The sequence below is a fragment of the Micropterus dolomieu genome, linkage group LG13 (assembly GCF_021292245.1).
Source record: "Micropterus dolomieu isolate WLL.071019.BEF.003 ecotype Adirondacks linkage group LG13, ASM2129224v1, whole genome shotgun sequence".
Lineage (NCBI taxonomy): Eukaryota > Metazoa > Chordata > Actinopteri > Centrarchiformes > Centrarchidae > Micropterus > Micropterus dolomieu.
In genome coordinates this window covers 15,637,347-15,656,252 of record NC_060162.1, presented here as the reverse complement: position 1 = coordinate 15,656,252, position 18,906 = coordinate 15,637,347, and the positions used below count along the sequence as shown (strand labels likewise).

At 40.9% G+C, this 18,906-nt stretch overlaps 2 protein-coding genes across 3 annotated transcripts; both read right to left on the bottom strand.

Annotated features, from left to right (window-relative positions):
* Positions 1 to 233: 233 nt before the first annotated feature.
* On the bottom strand, positions 234 to 9,498 carry atp6v0a2a (ATPase H+ transporting V0 subunit a2a). 2 transcript variants are annotated; one of them, XM_046067389.1, is made up of 20 exons: positions 8,872 to 9,498; positions 8,339 to 8,417; positions 8,065 to 8,162; positions 7,307 to 7,444; positions 6,840 to 6,937; positions 6,615 to 6,741; positions 5,917 to 5,999; positions 5,734 to 5,827; positions 5,425 to 5,637; positions 4,554 to 4,704; positions 4,310 to 4,449; positions 4,062 to 4,219; positions 3,873 to 3,963; positions 3,653 to 3,771; positions 2,994 to 3,204; positions 2,777 to 2,896; positions 2,568 to 2,684; positions 1,936 to 2,053; positions 1,634 to 1,805; positions 234 to 1,270 (listed from the first exon to the last, which is right to left on the bottom strand). In XM_046067389.1, exons 1-20 carry the CDS (start codon positions 8,980 to 8,982, stop codon positions 1,168 to 1,170), a joined length of 2,541 nt encoding a protein of 846 aa, XP_045923345.1. In that variant the 5' UTR covers positions 8,983 to 9,498; the 3' UTR covers positions 234 to 1,167. The 2 variants fall into 2 exon arrangements, with proteins under 2 accessions (XP_045923345.1, XP_045923346.1); XM_046067390.1 differs by having other exon boundaries at positions 6,840 to 6,916.
* Positions 9,499 to 10,225: 727 nt separating this feature from the next.
* On the bottom strand, positions 10,226 to 14,144 carry nfkbil1 (nuclear factor of kappa light polypeptide gene enhancer in B-cells inhibitor-like 1). Its single transcript, XM_046067922.1, has 4 exons — positions 13,748 to 14,144; positions 13,553 to 13,665; positions 11,622 to 11,733; positions 10,226 to 11,538 (listed from the first exon to the last, which is right to left on the bottom strand). Exons 1-4 carry the CDS (start codon positions 14,019 to 14,021, stop codon positions 10,949 to 10,951), a joined length of 1,089 nt encoding a protein of 362 aa, XP_045923878.1. The 5' UTR covers positions 14,022 to 14,144; the 3' UTR covers positions 10,226 to 10,948.
* Positions 14,145 to 18,906: the final 4,762 nt, after the last annotated feature.

Genomic DNA, 18,906 nt, shown 5'->3' with positions numbered 1-18,906 from the left:
CCCAGAACTTAATCTGGAAGGTTCTGTTATTTCAATTACTGACACCAGCCTCCTAAACTGTCTCTCAAAAGTAACACACACCAGACTTGAGGGCAAGACAAGAGCTCTGTAAGTGGAAGTTAATAGATAGATGACGATTATTGAAGGGATTTCTTGGTACAACTTCCCGCAAAAAAATTAATGAATAAGGGAGCTAATGAAATCGCACTGAACACAAAAACGCATTATTTGCTTGCATTTCTTGAAACCTTTATTCAACACATCAGAATGGTAAAATATTAGATTCTTGTACAGACAATAATTTAAATAAATACCATGATTAATTACCCTTAACAAACGTAACAAGCAGTATAATCAAAGAAAGGACCCAAGGCTTCTTGACTTTTCCTGGAGTACTTGATCTTTTTTTATCGATTACAAGGGAGGTTATGCTTAATAAATAATAAATAAATGCATTAATAAGTAAATAAGCACACAGCTTGAAGATTATTTTCATTTGGCATCATCACAGTCATTAGTGAAAACTTTTCATCGTACAATCATTTCTGCAAAGTGCTTTGTGACAATATGCCTCACAAAAAGGGTTGAAATGGTTTTGCTCTTTCTTTAGATTTCGATGCCGACAGGTTTTCTCTCATCACATGGAGAGGCAGTTTTTTGAAAAACCCGAAGGCATCCCCATATCACCATCTGAAATAAATCTCTATGGCACTACAGCAGGATGCTTGATATGGACTTCCACTGATATTGTTGTAACATATTTGAACTATACATTGCACTGTATAACTGTTTACTTTAAATACCATGTTTTAATAATACAAAACCAGTCTACTCAGCACAATGAAAATAAAACATTTAAGTTCACCCAAACTGCTGTGACAAGGAGTGTTGAGCGATGTCTCACCTACAAAATGAAATCCTTAACCGAACACAAAGAATTTTGAGCCTCTGTATGTTCAGAGGTTTGCTGGGTACAGTAGTAAGGCAGTCAGCACAGCCGATAACATTTTAAAAATCGTTGTGGTGAAAAATGTTGCTACAAGAGTGAGTTTCAATCCATTGTCTTGAAGGTTTGTTGTCATTATCACAGTGTGAATTGTTCCAACTTCCAGCATCCATCCCAATTATAAAGTCTGCTTCCACTCATATGCAGTACCTTCAGAGTTTTTAAAGCAAGCCATCTTGTTCAAAAACGGAGGGCAGGAGGGAGAAGTCGAAGGGCACAAACTTGACACCGGTGCCGTGGTAGAATTTGTTCTGAAACTCCACCCTGAAATCAAATGTTCAAGCAAGCATGGGAACATTAATGAAGGCAGAATAAACGATGAGGACAGTGAATGCAAAGATCACTGCATCTTTGTGTATATATATATATATTATATTTTAAAGGCACATTATTGTAGCGTCAGTATTTGGTCTTTTTGCTTCATCTATAAAAGTCAGATAAATCTAGATATCACTCCCTTAAAGGAAAATATCTTTTAAGCAATTTGATAATGTTATGATGATGAAACGGTAAGTCCATTAATAGATGTTGTGTTGTTCTGATAATCGATCAATTGTTTGAGTAATTCTTTAAAGCAACAACAACATCCTCCCAGCCTTGCTGGTCAGTTGGTACAATGAGACTCACCAGTGAAGTCGGAGAGCATGGAGGAACGCTGATAAGCCTTCCATGACTAGTAGGATGGACACGGTGAGCATGGCGAAGAGGCCGAACACGGGGACCAAAAGCACCACCCCGACTCTCGTGGTGATCCTCAGACCCAAGCGCATCACCATGCCCCACAACACCTCTGACAGCTCTGAAACCAATTAAAACAAAGCCCATGAAGATGCACAATTTACAAATAGAGACACACAAATCATATCTGAGGTGAAAAAAGAATAAGTACGGGCAGCTCCGTGTGCGCTTATTTTTATCACCGCACTTACGGGCATGAGCCAGGCTGAGCGCCCAGAGACGCAGGTACGATGCAGTGTTGGAAATGCAGCCCAGGCAGTACTCTATGGTGTGAATGGCCTGGTACAGGAGCACATCCGCAAAGTTAAACTGCAAAACAGTTAAAAAACATATATGATATTACACTTAATTCATATTGATGAAAAGTTAATGCAGCATATGTCATTTCTGTAAATTTACAGAAAGACAACGCTTGTGTTCACATGGCTTATTTTCAATTGCAGCTCATTGGCAAGATGTTCAAAAACCAAAGACGTGACAGGTTAAGAAATGCAAACATAAGACAATAAGATGCCAAAACACCAACAAAAGCAACAAAGTCAGTGAACACAAGACCTGCAGATTGACAGGAAGAAGCAAAACACTGATGCAACGATACACTGACCACATCCACTACAGTACGTGCAGCCTTGCAAAGCAGTAAACAGGTTGAATAAATGTTATAAATACTGACAATGTCAGCAAATAAGAAAGTCTAGACCTGCGACCACTGGATCACAGACAGACAGACTGACAGTGTATAATGTGAGGTCATTTAAAGTGACATATTGCACCTTGAAATGCAACATTTCACATATAAAGGCAGAATGCTGGGATCTCTGACCTCTTTGGGAAGAGCTTCTTTGCTGGTCATTTCATCAAGACCCTCCTCTTCATCATCTTCATAGGATGGTATTGTGGAATTGTCGTCCTCGCTTGCACGCCTCACCCTCTCATAACCCTGAGGTGAGACAACAGCATTACTGACAAATGAACCAAAACCTGAATGAATAAATGTATGAATACATTTTAAATGTATTTGATCACACATACTCTGCGTCTGCGCAGGCCTTTGCCTCCACGGTACAGCCAATACAAGTAAAGAGGTTTTCCTAACAGCAGCACAGGAACTGACAGCATGGCTATCGCAACTAAGAAAATTTGCAGCCCAGTCTGTGGAATCAAGATAACAAACATGCATTAACAAAGACTGAAATTCATCCAGAGCTGACAAACAGACAATGTTTCAGATGATGCCGTCAACACGTACCTGTCCTGGGAAGAGAGGAGTGATATCCTTCCCCTGCATGACGAACATGTTAATGAAGTGGATGAGGATGCTGGGAGCCTGGCTGGAATCTCTTGCACCAAATGCCAACCACTTATACAAAATCATGAAGACCAGGTAACCAAAGAGACAGAGCAGGAAGAGCAGCTCAGGAAGAAATAGCAGATAGACATTAAATTTCTGTCGGAAGTGCCTGAAGGGAGAGAACAAAGTGTGGGAATAAAGAAAGTGACAATGATTTTAATGATTGAATGAAGGAGAAGTAGTTTTAAGCATGAATACATTAATGGACAATGCAAAACATGAGCATGTTAGCATGTTATTATGAGTATGCTTGCAATTAGCTCAAAGCACAACCTCATGGAGCTGCTAGCATGGTTGTAGACTAGGTCTTGTTAATAGTTGTAACAATAATGGAGGTCTATGGCACAAAGACTCACACAAACATTCAAAGCCAAGACATCTGCAAGATATGGCACTAGTAGAAATATGTCTGAGTAGACATATGTCTATCCATCAAAGACTCTCATTTTCAATTTTATCTGCGCATGTTGATGCCTGACACAGATGGACGTCCATGCTGTAAGTACACGAACAAAGGTGAGGTCACTGCCAGGGTCCTCATATCTTGAGTCACTTACAAGTGATTGAAGACACTCAGCACTACTCCGAAGCTCATGTGGATGACCCCAATGACAACTGACATCTTCATCTTGTAGGAGTTGAGGAAAGACAGCCGGTTCACCGCCATGTTCCATATCTGATGGGATATTGAAAAAAGCAACTCAGCGAAAATGATACAGGAAATTGGAAAACGAGTCAGTTACATTCTGATTGTAGCGTCTGAGTGGACATACTCACAGGGTCAATGCCAAATGGGTACGGTCCACTGAAAACGCCACTGACATTAGGGTCTAACGTGAGCAAAGCGTTTGTTTGGAGGGTTTTGTTTCTGCATTATAAAAACAAGAATTAGAAAAACACCACATGCTCTGATGTGCAAATATGTTAATGATATGTTTCTGAGTGTGTATTTTACTGATAACTCACGTCCACTGCTGATTTGCGAACATGGCCTTGACGCTCCAGCCAGAGCCAAATATGTTGAGAGACTTGGAGAAACAGTCATTGTAAATCAGCCCAGTGTAGATAGAGAAAAGCCCCATCATCAGGATAATGTAACGCCCGTTGAAGAACGTCGCCCATATCTGAGTGCAGCAGAAAGGCAGCTATCAGCTGAGAGTAATTGACAATTATCAGGCTCTGCATTATGGATGAGAGGAGCAACTGGTTCCTACCTCATTACTGGAAGGCTTTTTCTTCTGCTTTTTTTCTGTCAGCACCATCCACAAGGCGAAGAGACTCATTACCATCCCGTGGCCGAGGTCGCCAAACATCACAGCAAACAGAAAGGGGAATGTGATAATAGTGTAGGGAGCTGCCAATGAGAGAAACACATTCAGTGTACTTACTCTGAATTCTCCAAAGCTGCACCTAACAAAGAGACATGCATTCTTCACAAGACACAGCGTGAGTTCTTACCTGGGCTTACCTCGCGATAGTCCCCCACCCCATAAGCCTCCACAATGCTCTGAAAGCCAGATGTGAACTTGTTGGTTCTTAACAGGGTGGGTGGAGTGTCAGTACTTGGGATGCGGTTCACAAATGAGGGTACAGTGGCATCGCCTTTTCTCTGTTAGAAGAATAAAAAAGGCAAAAGCGTGAAGGCCGACTCTGAAATTTGAAAAAGCCTTAAAAAGAAAGAAAAGAAACACTGACGTCTCATGTCACATTTTCACAGGTTTGAGTGATTCTCTGACCAGAATGTTTTTCTCTAATGCATTGCAGGTGACACATTTGATCTGAAAACAACTAAATATGCAGCCTGGAGCAGAGGGAATTGCTGGCACATCCTGTACAGCAAGAGAAGAAAATGCTAAGCGAAACAAACTACAGCAACAACAAATGACACAGCCAGTAAAAACATGACAGATGGAGTGGTTCAGGACAGGGAGTCATCCAAAAGGCCTCCTGCCAGTGTTAATGGGAAAGAATTAAAAATACATCTTAGTGATACAATTTGAGTGTTTAACAGCTGATAAGCAGTGCCAACTCAATTCAGAGACCAAAAATGATATAACCAGCTCAAGAGAGCAAAAGGTTTATTCTCCCTAACACGAATGAACTATTAAGGCTATGCAATTAGTAATACTAATGAAAAATTAAATACAATTAAATAAAATTGCACTGTGATATCAGTGCTTTGTGTTTATGGAGGCTGCTTTGGTGTGTTAAATCAAATGTACAATTCAGACATTTTTAGTGTTATTTAAAGATTTATTAAGCAAGTATAACAGTGTTAAATAATCATGAACAGAAAATAATTAGCCGTAAATCAGTCTTTTTCACTCACCGCGCCCTCTTCTAGCGCCCCCCGCAGGTTTGCCAGGTCACTGACGGGACACCACACCTCCGCAATCAGACACTTGTTGGTGACATCGAAGCTGCAGAGGTTCAGGATGTGGTAGATTGCCTTCATCTTTTTCACCTGCACAACCCAGGTGTAGGCTGACTCCGAGGCCTTCTGCAGAACCTGCCTCAGGTAGTCCTCCGTGCGGTGCAGCACCTGGGGGAGCACGACAGTTACAAACTCACTGAGAGTGTGTGTACGTTTTCAATGTTCCTGTCTGAATCAAAAGCCTCGAGGCTTTTTCAGTCCTACATTGTTGAGGTCTTGGATGCGTGTCTTTAAGCTGTCCAACACGTCTGCCCGCTCCTCATCATTCTCAGGGTGCGGATAAAGGTGGCAGTGGTAACTGAGGACAACAAAGGCAGATGCATGCTGATAATGAAGGAGAACACAACGGATATGGAAGGTAAAGTCACGTGATGATGGCACTCTTACCAATCGCAGATTTTCTGAACTTTCTGTCCGATCTGGTCTCCCCAGAAAGAGATGAGAAACACAACACTTTTGCTTATCTCACCCTGAAACGACACAGATCGTTTGACTTTTACCCTTCCAAAAAACTTTTTTACTTCCTTTTACTGGTACACATGTACTTCAATCATTTTGTTGGCATGCCTGTTAAATCCTGGTCCTGCAAAAGTTGGTTTCAAATTATCTCACTATTTCTCTGTAACTTTAAATATTTACAGAATAAAAGGCAGTCAGGGGCAGTCTGCTAAAAATATCTACCTATTTGTTTTCCATTGCTCTTTGCATATAAAAAGAATTAGGAGATTTGTTAGCTTCATGACTCTGGATATTCTGCCAACCGCAGACTGGATCCTAAATGAAACCGGCTATTCAAACCCATCCCTATGGATGTGGTTTGATCAGATTTACATAAGCAATCTTAACCTCACAACTACCATCACAATTTGATTCAAATGTTTCTGAACTGTGATTGGTGCACGGAAATATGTGGCATCACCTTTTTCCAACCAGAGAGAAAAGCAATGACAGAAACACCAACGCAGAAATCTCTCATGTGAAATAACCAAAACGAAACCCAGGAATTCCTCTTAGACTGCGACAGGCAGAAGGATCGTTACAATACTTCTCTTGGCATCCATCATGAAGTACGTAATTTAACTCACAGTGTCGAGATCCGTGAGGTTCTCGTCCACTTCTGCGTAGCTGAGGATGGTGTAACCCTTACACACTCTCCACAACATGCGCTCAAAGGCCTCCACCTTCACCCGCTGGATAAGACCTGAAATAAAGCTGCAGCCAGGAGGGATCAGAGTATGTTTGAGGTTCATTTCTTAATGAGTTTATGACATCCTGTTGTGTGGGAGTAAATTACATATCTTGCAGCTCACCCCAACTTGGCTCCAAGTCTTTGCATACTGGTGCATCCTGTCACCGAGTCTGTCTCCATAGTGGGGAATTCTTCATACTGGGGACCAAGAGCCTCATGCTAATAAAAAGGAGCACGTTTCATTCATGACATGTTACATTAACTGCTCCTCATATGGTTCTACACAAAGCGATGTTGACACACTGGAAATGTGATGTTTATTCTCACAAATGCCTGTCTCCACATATTCCCATTGTTGCTCTTTGCTGTCTCCCTTTTTAACACCTGGATGAGTCAAACGCTGCTTGCTTAATTAACGTCAGCACTAGTTCCAACTCTGTCACCCGGGGAAACAAGACGCGTCAGTGACAAGAAAACAAGATGCTGCGAGCGAGGTGAGGGGAAGCATCTTGCTCGAGATGCAAAACCGCACACGACAGACGGTTGGTTGTGTGTCACAAATGAGCAGCTGAACAGAAACACACTCACTCTGGAGCGGCTGTGTATGAAGGTCCGCGTGATCTTCAGCATGTGTGTGTACTCGGTGAGCTCCAGCAGGTTCCTTCGCAGCTTTTCCTTGTTTCGGGCCACCTCGCTGAGCTCCATCTCCAGCCTCTGAAGCTGCTCCTGAACATCACCACAAAGTGAACACTGTCAGTCAAAGTCTGAATTCAGAGGTGAGATTATTTGTTCAGTTATTTTAATAGCCAATAATCAACACTGAAACTGACTGACAGCAGTGACACGTGACGAACCTGACCTATGTTAAATGAAGGGCCAAAAGCAGGATATTATGGCATGTAAACAACTCATCCAGTTTTCTAATCTTTCTGCACCATTTGTACAGGCGAGTCGTCAACTCAGGTTATGCAGCAGTGGGTCAGAAAAACAGAGATTTGACATGCTGAAGTGAAAGAGAATCAGCAATGCAGAGGCCCAATTCTATTGTCTCTCTCATCTTACTTATTGCTGACAATTGCATGAAGATGCTAATCTAGCAACCAAAAACTGAGAGGTATTATCCAGTATATCCCAATGTTTCCAAAGATTTGTCCAAATTTGTCAATATTTCCATTGGATGGATCAGTGCAGCCATAAAAATGCAGTCATCATGCAGCTTCAATGAAGAGCTGAAACTAGATGATACAGTAAGCCTATATATGATCCTGTCAGACATTGTAAAGCTACTTGAAGGGGAAATTAAAGGAAGCCATAGGTCTAAAAAATGTGGATGAAATGACACTTACCATGATCTCAAGGACCTGTCTGGGGGGAGGAGCAAGTGGACTCTCATCCTCCTCTGGAACTGCGATGTTAGCCTTTTGGATTTCCCTAAGAAGGTAGCCTGTCCATAGATAAAAAAAAGAATTTGGTCTGTTTAATGGCAATAACTGCTGGAGTGAAATCTAAATCTCTGAGGGACCAGTTAACAAAACGCAATCAGCCGTGAGGTATTCACTACCCTGACAATATATATTGTCCAGGCTACACATAAATAAACCATCCCAGGTGCTCTCCTACCCAGAATTCTCTCCATCTCCTCACATCTCTTGATTTCGCTGACGAAGCGCCGCTGGAATGAGCTGACACTTGGGTTAAGCTGAAACCAGAGGAGCATCACTGCATCAGTCAATGCATGTGCAATAACAAGGTTCATCTTGTCTGGCTATATTGTTAATTATTGTATAATTATTGTTAAAAACTTGAATTAATCTACATCCTCCTCCCCCAAAATCAAGTGCAATGTGGATGTAATGTAGGTCCTATGCTGGACAATTAGAAAAAAATCTTTAGAGAAATTTGACATAGACCTATGACTTTACAATCAGTAATAATGCAGAAATAAATAGATAGATAGACATATAGATAGACATATAGATAAATAGATAGATAGATAGATCTTTAGCCTATAACAAGCTGAAGTGCGCAGCATTTAGGTCTATTTATAGGAGGAAGTTATTCCCATGCATCCCTCAGACATACATGTAAGGTAAATCAATCTATTGTGTTAATTCTTTTTAAAAAACGAGTGTATGTGCAGCCTCTCTACTTACATCTCGAAACTCAACCAGCCCCAGCTCTCCGAGCTCACTGATGCAGTCATATTCAGACCCGGACTGCAGAAACAATTGCGCCAAGCACATCTCCTCACTCCGAAACACCATCTTTACCCTCCAGACAGAGCTCCTCCGCCGCCTTATAATCTGCCTACTCAACCTGCACAACGTTTGCTACAAGCGAAAATAGGACATCACAAAACCCCTTAACCAATTAACATCCCTCCAGAGGATTAATTATTGTCTATTAACAATGACGATTTTCTGAAGGGGGTTGTTCTCATTCTGAGTCTGGGTGTCGCATCGTTTCGCCTCCCTTTAGATCCGTCTGATGTCTAGGCCTATTAGATAAACAATATGAAAACAAAGACAGAAACCTCCCTTATGCACCTTTTGCATCGAGCGTTCCCAGAGAAAGGCGTCATGCTGTAGGCACTTTACCTTGGACACCTGTCATTACAGCGCAAAAACGCGGCGACGACGCAGAGCAAGCGGGACAAAGAGCAGCAACAGGCAAACTACAAGACAAATCACCTACACGACTTGTAGACAAACGGGGCTAAAGGCAGACCCGCGTGTTAAAAAAAGAAAGAAGCCACAGTCAGAAATAGACTACGGCCTTTATTCGCGCTACGTCGCCAGGCAATTGACACAGATTGCGTCTCCGGGTTGCCAGATATCGTCGCATCCGCTGAAATAATCGTATTTTTTCTTGTTTTAGAAAAGGTTTGGTTTGACAGTGAAGATGACAACAAACTACATTATAGCTGTACACAAATATGGCGTGACTGACATTAATTTGTCGAGTACAACAACCACTAACATAGCCTATAAGAATAATGGCCTAAACGTCTATTTTGTAGGCTAGGCCTACTGTAATTTTGTTAACAAACTTACCCTCTAACCGACTATCAGTGTTGAATTAATTCACATTTTGCTTTTAGGGAGGGGGGTGATTAAATTAGCGATAGGCTATAATAAACTTTGGGTGTAAATAATTCGGTTAATTCCTTTGTCTCGTTTTAAATTATGCTCGTGAATTGGTGGGGGGGAAGGGAGGTCGTTCACAAACCTGGCAACCAGCGCATCCCTGAAAGCGGGCCGACATCTGCTCCTCTTTGTGTGAAATCCATTATTTAAGGTGCTTTTGGGTCATATGTTAAATTTGGCGTTTTAAGAGCAAACTTTCCCTTATTATAAATTACCAATGTGTGTTTTAAGTGGCCTGCACTGGCACGAGCATCTTTTTGATGAGACTCTTTGACTGCATGCTGTTGTAGCCTACTTTAGGAGTAAAAATCAGATAGGCCCACATGTTTCAACACAAATGTTACTCATGGTTGGAGAAATCTGGATGTTGTTGTTACTTTTATTGTTTTTAATCAGGAATTTAACAAAAACATGTTTATGCTCAGTGGGTACCAGCTATGCCTTTTAAATCCTGCAAGTACATGTACACACACACACACACACACACACTTCAGCAAAATGTCAATCAGATGAGATTGAGGTCGACTGCAAATATTCACATTACTCAGATAACCACTGTTGTGCCCTCTGATCACTGATTAGACTGGGCTACAAAAAGCCCCCTGATAATAGTGATACAGGTGCAGCACTCACCCGTGGAACACGCATGTGCTCCTGTTACATCTGTGCATAGTGGAACGAAAACTACACAGTTGTTGCACTCCAGACGCTCTTATGGGCACGTGTGTCCCGCACACTAATCAATCACGAGCACTCACTTTATTTATGGGAGACGGTCTCAATGAGGACTTCTGTCTTGGGGTGATACTGTTTGTGAGGCGACATGAATAATTGTATTTTTTATTATTTCGTTAGCCTACTGTTAAGGTTTCCATTCCCTCTGATTTGTTTACATTAACATATATGGTACTTGGCTTTTTGCCTGTATGAATTTCACCTGACAAAGATTTAAGGCCTGTAACATTGTCAATAAAGTGATTACAAGTGATCAACAGTGTGCTGGACTGTTTGGTTCTTTTGCCTTAATGGAACAGTTTTACATACACACATTTCCAGAAAAGCACAACATTTTATTTGCTAAATTTTAAGTCCTCAGACTCTGGGCCAGTCTGTTAAGCTCCTGTGACAGAGCTGTAACTGTATCCAGGATCCGCTTCTTGTCCATCTCCTCTAGCCGAGCTTCACATCGCTGAGCGAATTTATCCGGATGCCACAGTGTTTGCTGCTTCCGGAGCATTTTACGAAACACCGGCACGTCCTTTCGGTCCACACCGTGCAGCATCACGTCCACCATCTCCTGCACTGTGCCTCGAGGAGCTGGCCAGGGGATGTCACTGTAGCTCAACTTCGTGCTCGCAGCCGAAGAGCCAGCATTAAAAGTGGCCGCACATCCCTCCTCGTACCTGCGCTTCTTACCCTGCCGGGTCTCTTCCTCTTTACGTGCTGCTCGTGCCAGATACTCTTCATGTTCCCTCTGCAGCCTCTCGTGCAGTTCTTTGTTGCTTTGCTCTTCCTGCTCCCTCTCTTGTTTACTCTTTCTCCTTTTCCATCCAGAAGACGACGCTGCCAGTCTTTGGGCTTCGGCGTGCTTTTTATCGAAATATTGTCTTCTAATGCGATCAGCCCAGTCTCCGAAGTCTTCATCGTCGTCATCAACAGGAAGAAAATCATCCGCTGTGAAACAAATACATCCGCGTTACTGTCAAGTGAAGAAAGTCAAATAAAATTCAGCTCTAAAGAATGGGGTTTAAATTTACCATCATATACTCCAAAGGTTTCACAGAACTCATCCTCACATTCACCAAACAGCTTTTCCAGCCACTCCTTCTCAGGGTCTTTTTCAGATGGACGGCTCATATTTTCTGCAGTCTGTGAAGAATATAAGGAAATTATTATGATCCAACGCTAACTGACACTACATATCAAATTGTGTTCTGCTTACATATGATGCTAAAGAACCACATTTTAAAATGGCTTAGTCTTTTTATTATTTTTACAAACAAATCACATACACATCAAAAGGTATCAGGTGATTTTGATACATTTGTATATGGTGTGAAAATCTACTTACAGACAACTGAAACTTGCAGAAAGATTTATGTCACTGAATCTGACGTCAAACTTTCTAATGTTTAATTTTCTAACAATAGTACTCACAAACTTTCTTTCATAGAATCAACACTGAAAGACAGCCAGCCCAAAAAATACCATACAAATAGACACATATTTACATCTGTCTTTCAACACCTCAAAACATGTTCACTGCTTTTCTCAAGCACCTGGAAAGTACTAAAACAACATCTCAAATACTGCGGGATTTTCAGAATAGTGGTGACATAAGGTTAAAAAAAAAAACACATGCTAAATCACAACTTTGGTTTCACTCACTGTGTCTTTGTGTTTGTGTGTTACTTCAGATCCTGTCTCAGATAATGTTTCGTTAAAGTACAGCTTTTATCAGTTATGAACAATACAACGTGAACCTGTCATCTGTGACATGTAGTAGGACAACTATGGGAAATAGACTGATATATGGATGATGTATTGGCCTATATTAATTTTTCCCATAAATAGGCTAACATGTTTAATGAGGTCTCTTAAATGTCGTCATTAAGGAATTGTGACCACAATATGTACAAGATATAATTGGAATTTTTGTTCTGCAATTTCTTGTTACTTAATGGCTAAAATACAAACTTTATCAATATCTGGGATAAAATCAGTAGATAATATACCAGTCATACAGGTTATTGACTGATAGAAACCTCACACACTCCTGCCCAACAGTTTAGAAAATTAGGACTAGATACTAATTATTCTGGGATTACAATTTAAAGGGCTGTGATGGATGGTTTAGATCTGAAAAGATTTTTCAATTTGTCCATCGACAGAAAAATAATAAGTAGGCCTTTGCTAATTTATGAGGAAATTGGGCTATTTGTCATGCGACAAAATGGCCAAACATTCCCCATTTCAAGCTTCTCACACATAAGAATTATTTTCAATATTGATTAATCTGTCGATATTCTCCCACTCAATGCGTAACATTAAAAGCACATTTTGCCATCTTCAGTTGTTATTTTCACACACTGCACATATTATCGCTTCATATTGTGATGCCATTTAGTCATTATGTTGTACATTACATCTTCTGCATTTTAAACAATATTCTGAATCTCGAGTTTTGCAGTACTTTTCTCTTACTATGTTTATTGTGCACCCAAATACCATGGCCAACTCTTTGTATGTGAAAAACCTGTTTTGCAATAAACCTGTTTCTGATAAATCACTTTGTCTACAAGAAATCCCAAGGTTATGTCTTCAAAAGTCTTGTTTTGTCCCACCAACAGCCCAAAACCCCAAAGATGTTGATGCTGATGTTTGTTTGGAATACAAATTAAACAATAAATCAATAATCTATAATCAATAATCTAATAAACAGCTGGCTGGTGATTAATCAAATCCTCATCTAAGCTCGATCAATTACATTATCATAAACATATACTGTATATTTGCGTTTGTTTGGAATAGGAATGTGCATTTTCCACATTTTCATACATTGTATAGACTCGAAAAGATCACAAACCGATTATCTACAATGAAGATCACCATGAGCTGCAGCTGTACAGTGTTTAGCTATCAAAGCTATCAGCTCCTGATTATAACATTGATCTAAATGTGTAATTACCTCTGTATGCTTCATCCACTGCAGCAGGTCTTCAGGTGTGACTCCAGCACTGTTAGGAGCACTCATAGCTTGTGGACAGCTCTTTTTGAGAGGCACAACCAGGTCACCGTACGCTGAAAAACAAAAGCAGAGTTATGGCAAATGACAGTTGACGTTTGTAAGTCAACAGCAGCCTCTTTGTCTCTCCCACCTCACCTGTTTTCCCGTGTTTGAGGGCCCTGTTGACCGCGGTGTGTAACGCGGTGTCTCCTTTACGGTCCTTCTGGAGAACATCGGCTCCGTGTTTGAGCAGCAGCCGCAGCACAGCGTCGTCTCCCAGGCAGCAGGCCAGGTGAAGCGGGCTCCGCTCCCTCCGGCCCAGGGAGAAGTTTACATCCAGGTCCCGGTGCTTCCGGAGGTACGACTTCAGCTTCAGCAGACTGCCCTCCTCCACGTACCTCCACACCCGCTTCTGTTTGTGAGACGCCATGCTGAGTCAAACCGGACCAGACTGTGAGACTGACGCGGTTAATTTTAATTGGTTGGGTAGGTTGTGTTAACTTCCAAAGGCCTTTGCATCGGCTAATCCGGTCCTTCCTCCTTATAACTCCGAAGCTAACAACAGCTCTCACAACAAACTTCCGGGGACATAATGGTTCCGGTGTTGCCACTAGGTGTCAGTATCGACTATCTTTCTAAATCAGTTGCACGCTACTACAACCGACTGAACAGCACACTGAAATCCAACTTGAGTTCCTTCCTTGTCTTTGTGATGGGAAAACAAAGCCACCTATTCATTCTATGTAATTTGTCTTACAGAGAGATTTTGGCAATACAGTGATGTTCTTCATACTTTCAGGACTCTGTTGCCATCTTCTACATGGCTTATAACTCAGAATTCATAAACCCTCCCCGCTCTCTTTGGGTTACTGTGCCTCAGCTTCCTTTCAACATCCCACCTGTCAGGAGGAGGTGCACATAGGAGGTCATCTGTGTGCTTCTGCGTGTGGGTATGATCTTGTACATGTATTTTAAAATCATAGTTCATAACACTTCTCCATGGACTACCACATGATTTTCTATGAGTCAGTCTGGCGGTGTAGTAAAGCAACTGTTCTGAAATCTGACTGTAAATGTCTTACTGTAGACTAGAGCTTGAGGAATGAACAAACAACCTTTATTTAAAAGGAGCACTTAAATGTGTAGATGCACAGTTTTAGTAAGCCCTTAACCCACTTAACCCAACAGTTTCATCCTATTTTGAAACTACTGCACATACTGTATGGTTCCTTACACTTTATTTCATAACATGTCTAAAACTTCTTAAACATGTGGTGCTGCATCAACTGATACAGCTGTAGTGATAAGAAGTGTATTTTGAAGCACAGCTTGAGTACAGGGGAATTCTTTGTTAGTGATAAATGTTTTGGTGATTTTCTTTTTTCCAGCAGAGGATTTTTTTTATATGTCTTATATTATTTCTGGAGGGAAGATAAGAAATTACAATTACATACTGTCTTTTGCTTCACAATCCACAGAGCAAACACATCACACACACACACACACACACACACACACACACACAGATTCTGTGTGTGGCTGCAGATTGTTGTTACAGAGACCTCCAAGACGTGGCTGCAATAACAGAACACAGTTGGCAACATGTTTGGATCAGTAACACAAGTCAACAAAATCTTCTCAACAACATTTAAGTACAACCACAGTCTAATATGTCGTAAGATTATAGCTACAATTTGACATTATCTTCTGCATCGCAGTTACTACCTAAATCAATTAAAGCTGTAGCATACGGCCTGTCTGGGTGCTACACTTCTGTTCTTGCGTAATGTCTTGCTTGCACGTGTGCTCATCTGTGCAGCTATCTTTACCTGCGATGCTTAAATCAGTGCAGCTGAGCCTCTGAACTGGCTCGGTCCTGCTGCAGTTGACAGGGCATCCATTTAGGCCCGAGGGAGGGAAGGATGCACAATGGAGAGGATAGAGGAAGGAATGAAGGAACACTTTGTGCACAGTGAAGAGGATGATCTTCTCTGAGACCCACATGACCCAAGATCCGGAGTCACCCAAAGCTTGGGCACTTCCGCTCTTCTTTTGCTGTCGGAAAGGACGTGTCTCCACTAACGATGGCCGTCTTGTGTGAATGCCTTTGAAATGTCTGACATCTCAGGAGAGATGGAGTGAGAGCAGAGGGAGGAAGAAACATCTGATTTGTCATCTCAGGTGTTTGAGTCACATGTTTGCCACTATGTATGTTTTAAGCTTTATTGTTTTCTATAGCTCTTTTTTGTCACATGCTCTCAGAGGAGATTACCTGTCAAATAAATACATAAACCCAATGTAGAATGTCTGAAGCAAGCATCCTTGTCCTCGAAGACCTCAGGTGGAGCATGTGTCTTACAAAGGGCCCTAAAAGCAGAAAGATGCCTCTGAAAGACAGGATTTCCCCAATCAGGAACCCCTACCTTGCCCGGCCTTTGCCTTTCCTGCCTGGCCTGCTGACTCCTATCCTGTCCGTGAGGTCCAGCATCCTCCTGGGACAGTGTAGGGAGGAGCACTGCAGGACCGGGCTGCAGGACCGGGCTGCAGGAAGCTGGTCCTCCAAGACGCTCCAGGGGTCAGTGTGTCATCCTACCACTCTATGGTCAGATCTGGGTTAAGATCCGGTCTGCTGGCTATGCTGCTCAGCCTCCATTGTTAAGATGGTGGAGATGATGTGTGCACACTTCCTCTGTCTATTTTCTGCATGAACTGGTTTATTGGGTTCTGATTTATGACAGCTGGACATGTGCTTCTAACACATCAGGCTGCAAGCCTGATATAAAACAACACAAAGGCATTGGCTATTTGTCACCCATTGATGTGATAATCAGAGAGTTAAGGTGGGCACCCCTATAGAAACTCTGCTTTCTCATCTTTGCCTTTAGTTTCTATTGACATCACACTGTAAACAAACAAGAAACCCAAAGTTTTCATTAGAGTCTAATGAAAACTCTGGGTTTCTTGAATCTCAGTCCAGACTGAAAGAGTTAATTCAGGAAATAAAAAAAAAACTAAACAAACAAATACTTGTTATACATAACTTTTTTAGTGGTGCAAGTATTCAGATGCTTTACTTAGGTAAAAGTAGCAATGTCACACTGTGGAAATACTCTACAAGTAAAGGTCTTTCATTCAGAACCTTAGCCTAATTAAGTTTAATATAGTATGTATTTTCAGCAAAATGTACATAAAGTATTAAAAGTAAAAGTACTCTGTATGCAGAAAAAATTGATGTTTTGGAGTAATGTTACTGCTGTATTAATGTGGATGTTGTAATTTTAACTACTTTATATATACGGTAGTTTAATCTACAGCAATGCATCATAAGTTTGTAGCCTCGCTGTCCTGTGAGAACCACATTTATCTAAAAAGTGAACTTTTCATGAGCTCAGAAAAACAGCCCTCTTCTCAGCTTTGTGAAGATGCATTTTCCAGCTGATCCAACAGGGCTGTTAAAGAGTTTATTTAGCTTAAGAAGTGGGAGAAAAATCTGATTAAAAATCACCACATTTGGAGATACATGGTTTTCACTGCACAGGAAGGGTATAAAGAATTATAATCTGAGAAGTAACCAGTAACTAAAGCTTTCAGACAAATGTAGTGAAGCAGTATTTGTCTCTGAGATGCAGTGGAGTCGAAGAAGTTGCAAAAATAGAAATACTCAAGGAAAGTAGTAGTAAATTCATACTTACATACGTTCTGTACTTAAGTTAATGCAATTTGTTACATCCCATCACTGCCCAGTTGTATCTGGGTTTTGTATAATCAGTATTAATGCTATGCTGGTAGTTAAACTAAACAATATGCACAGCTTACTCTTACAAACAATACAAAAAGGTGAGCATGATTTTAATATTGCAGCTGGCTGAGATGAAGTAAATTGTATTTAATAAGTTGATCAGATGTTTTGTTTGTAAAATCTCTCTAATTATAACCATAATTGGCAAAGCGGATTTCACATACATGTAGTTGAATGAAAAGAATAGTTTTTCTCTCTGTAATGCAGTGGAGTAGAGGTATAAAGTGACATGAGATGGAAATACTGGAGCAAAGTACAAGAAACTCAACGAAACTCAGTAGTAACATGTGTTTTGCAGAAACAATGTCCTGCTTTCTTCGTTTCCATGAGAACTTATTGGACATTTTGTACATGATATAAACATTTAGTTCAAAGTGAAGCAGCTTGATGTTGTAAGACGTGATGCTGACTGTGGTCTACAAGATACTATTACAGATATAATTAGTGGTAGTTTGTTATCTGTTGTTATTTTATCTAGCTTTGATTTTTTTCCTCAGCTCTGTTTTCAGACAACACTGGCACTCGTCTTTGCACACACAGAACTACTGTTGCCTCCTTACACGCGCAGAAATCACCAACACAATATTGTTTCAGTCACATAATTAATACAGAGAACAGAAAAATTTGGCTGAAGCAAAGATTAAATGATTATTTATGCTTGTGAATTTTTTTTTGTCTCTAGAAAGCTGTTCTAGTTGGTTTTCTTAGAGGGGGAGAATGATGTCTGTTTATACTCTCGGGATTCCCCACGGCAGGTCTGGTTCCAGCGTAGACACACTTCACATTCACACTCTGTTATTACAGAGGAATGAAAACATTTATGTAATCATTGAGAACAGTCATCTCAGACAAGCACCCAGCCAATAGAGGATCAAAGGGCATAAATCCCCTTTTCTCTCGAACCCCTTTGTGTCTAGTTCAGGCCATGAAATCCTTGTAACACGATCACATTAGCTTCATAAAACTTGAAAACATGTGAAAATAATCTATCCAGATTATCTTTCACAACGGTCTTTGACTTTGATGCTGACAGGTGGAGGATACTGTGACAAGTTGACTTGTAAAATGCTGCTGCATGGAATTTTAAAATGTGCTATATGCTGTTTCACCAATAAAACATATTGTGCAGACTCGAGTGAATGGATTGTGCAACAGTAATGTACTGTTAGACCCTCTGTGCCAGTTTTATTTCTGCCAGGCTCTAGAATGCAAATTTTCAGGAAATTCTTTTTCTCCTGTATGCACATGATCTAGAGATGTATTTAACAAAGATTTTATTTGCGTGTGTGTTTGCGTCTTGGCTCGGATGAGATTAAGTAGAGCTGAGACAGCGATGAAGGCAGAGGGAATGTCGCTGCAGCTGTTGGATTTCTTTCTCTTCCCATGCAAGGAAGTTTTCAGATTTCACCTGTCTGAAATTAAAGACACAGGTGAGGAGCTATGAACTGCTATGAGGAGTTGAGCATAAATGACACACAGTTTGTGAAGTGTAATTGTAGCTGATTTAGGTCTCAGC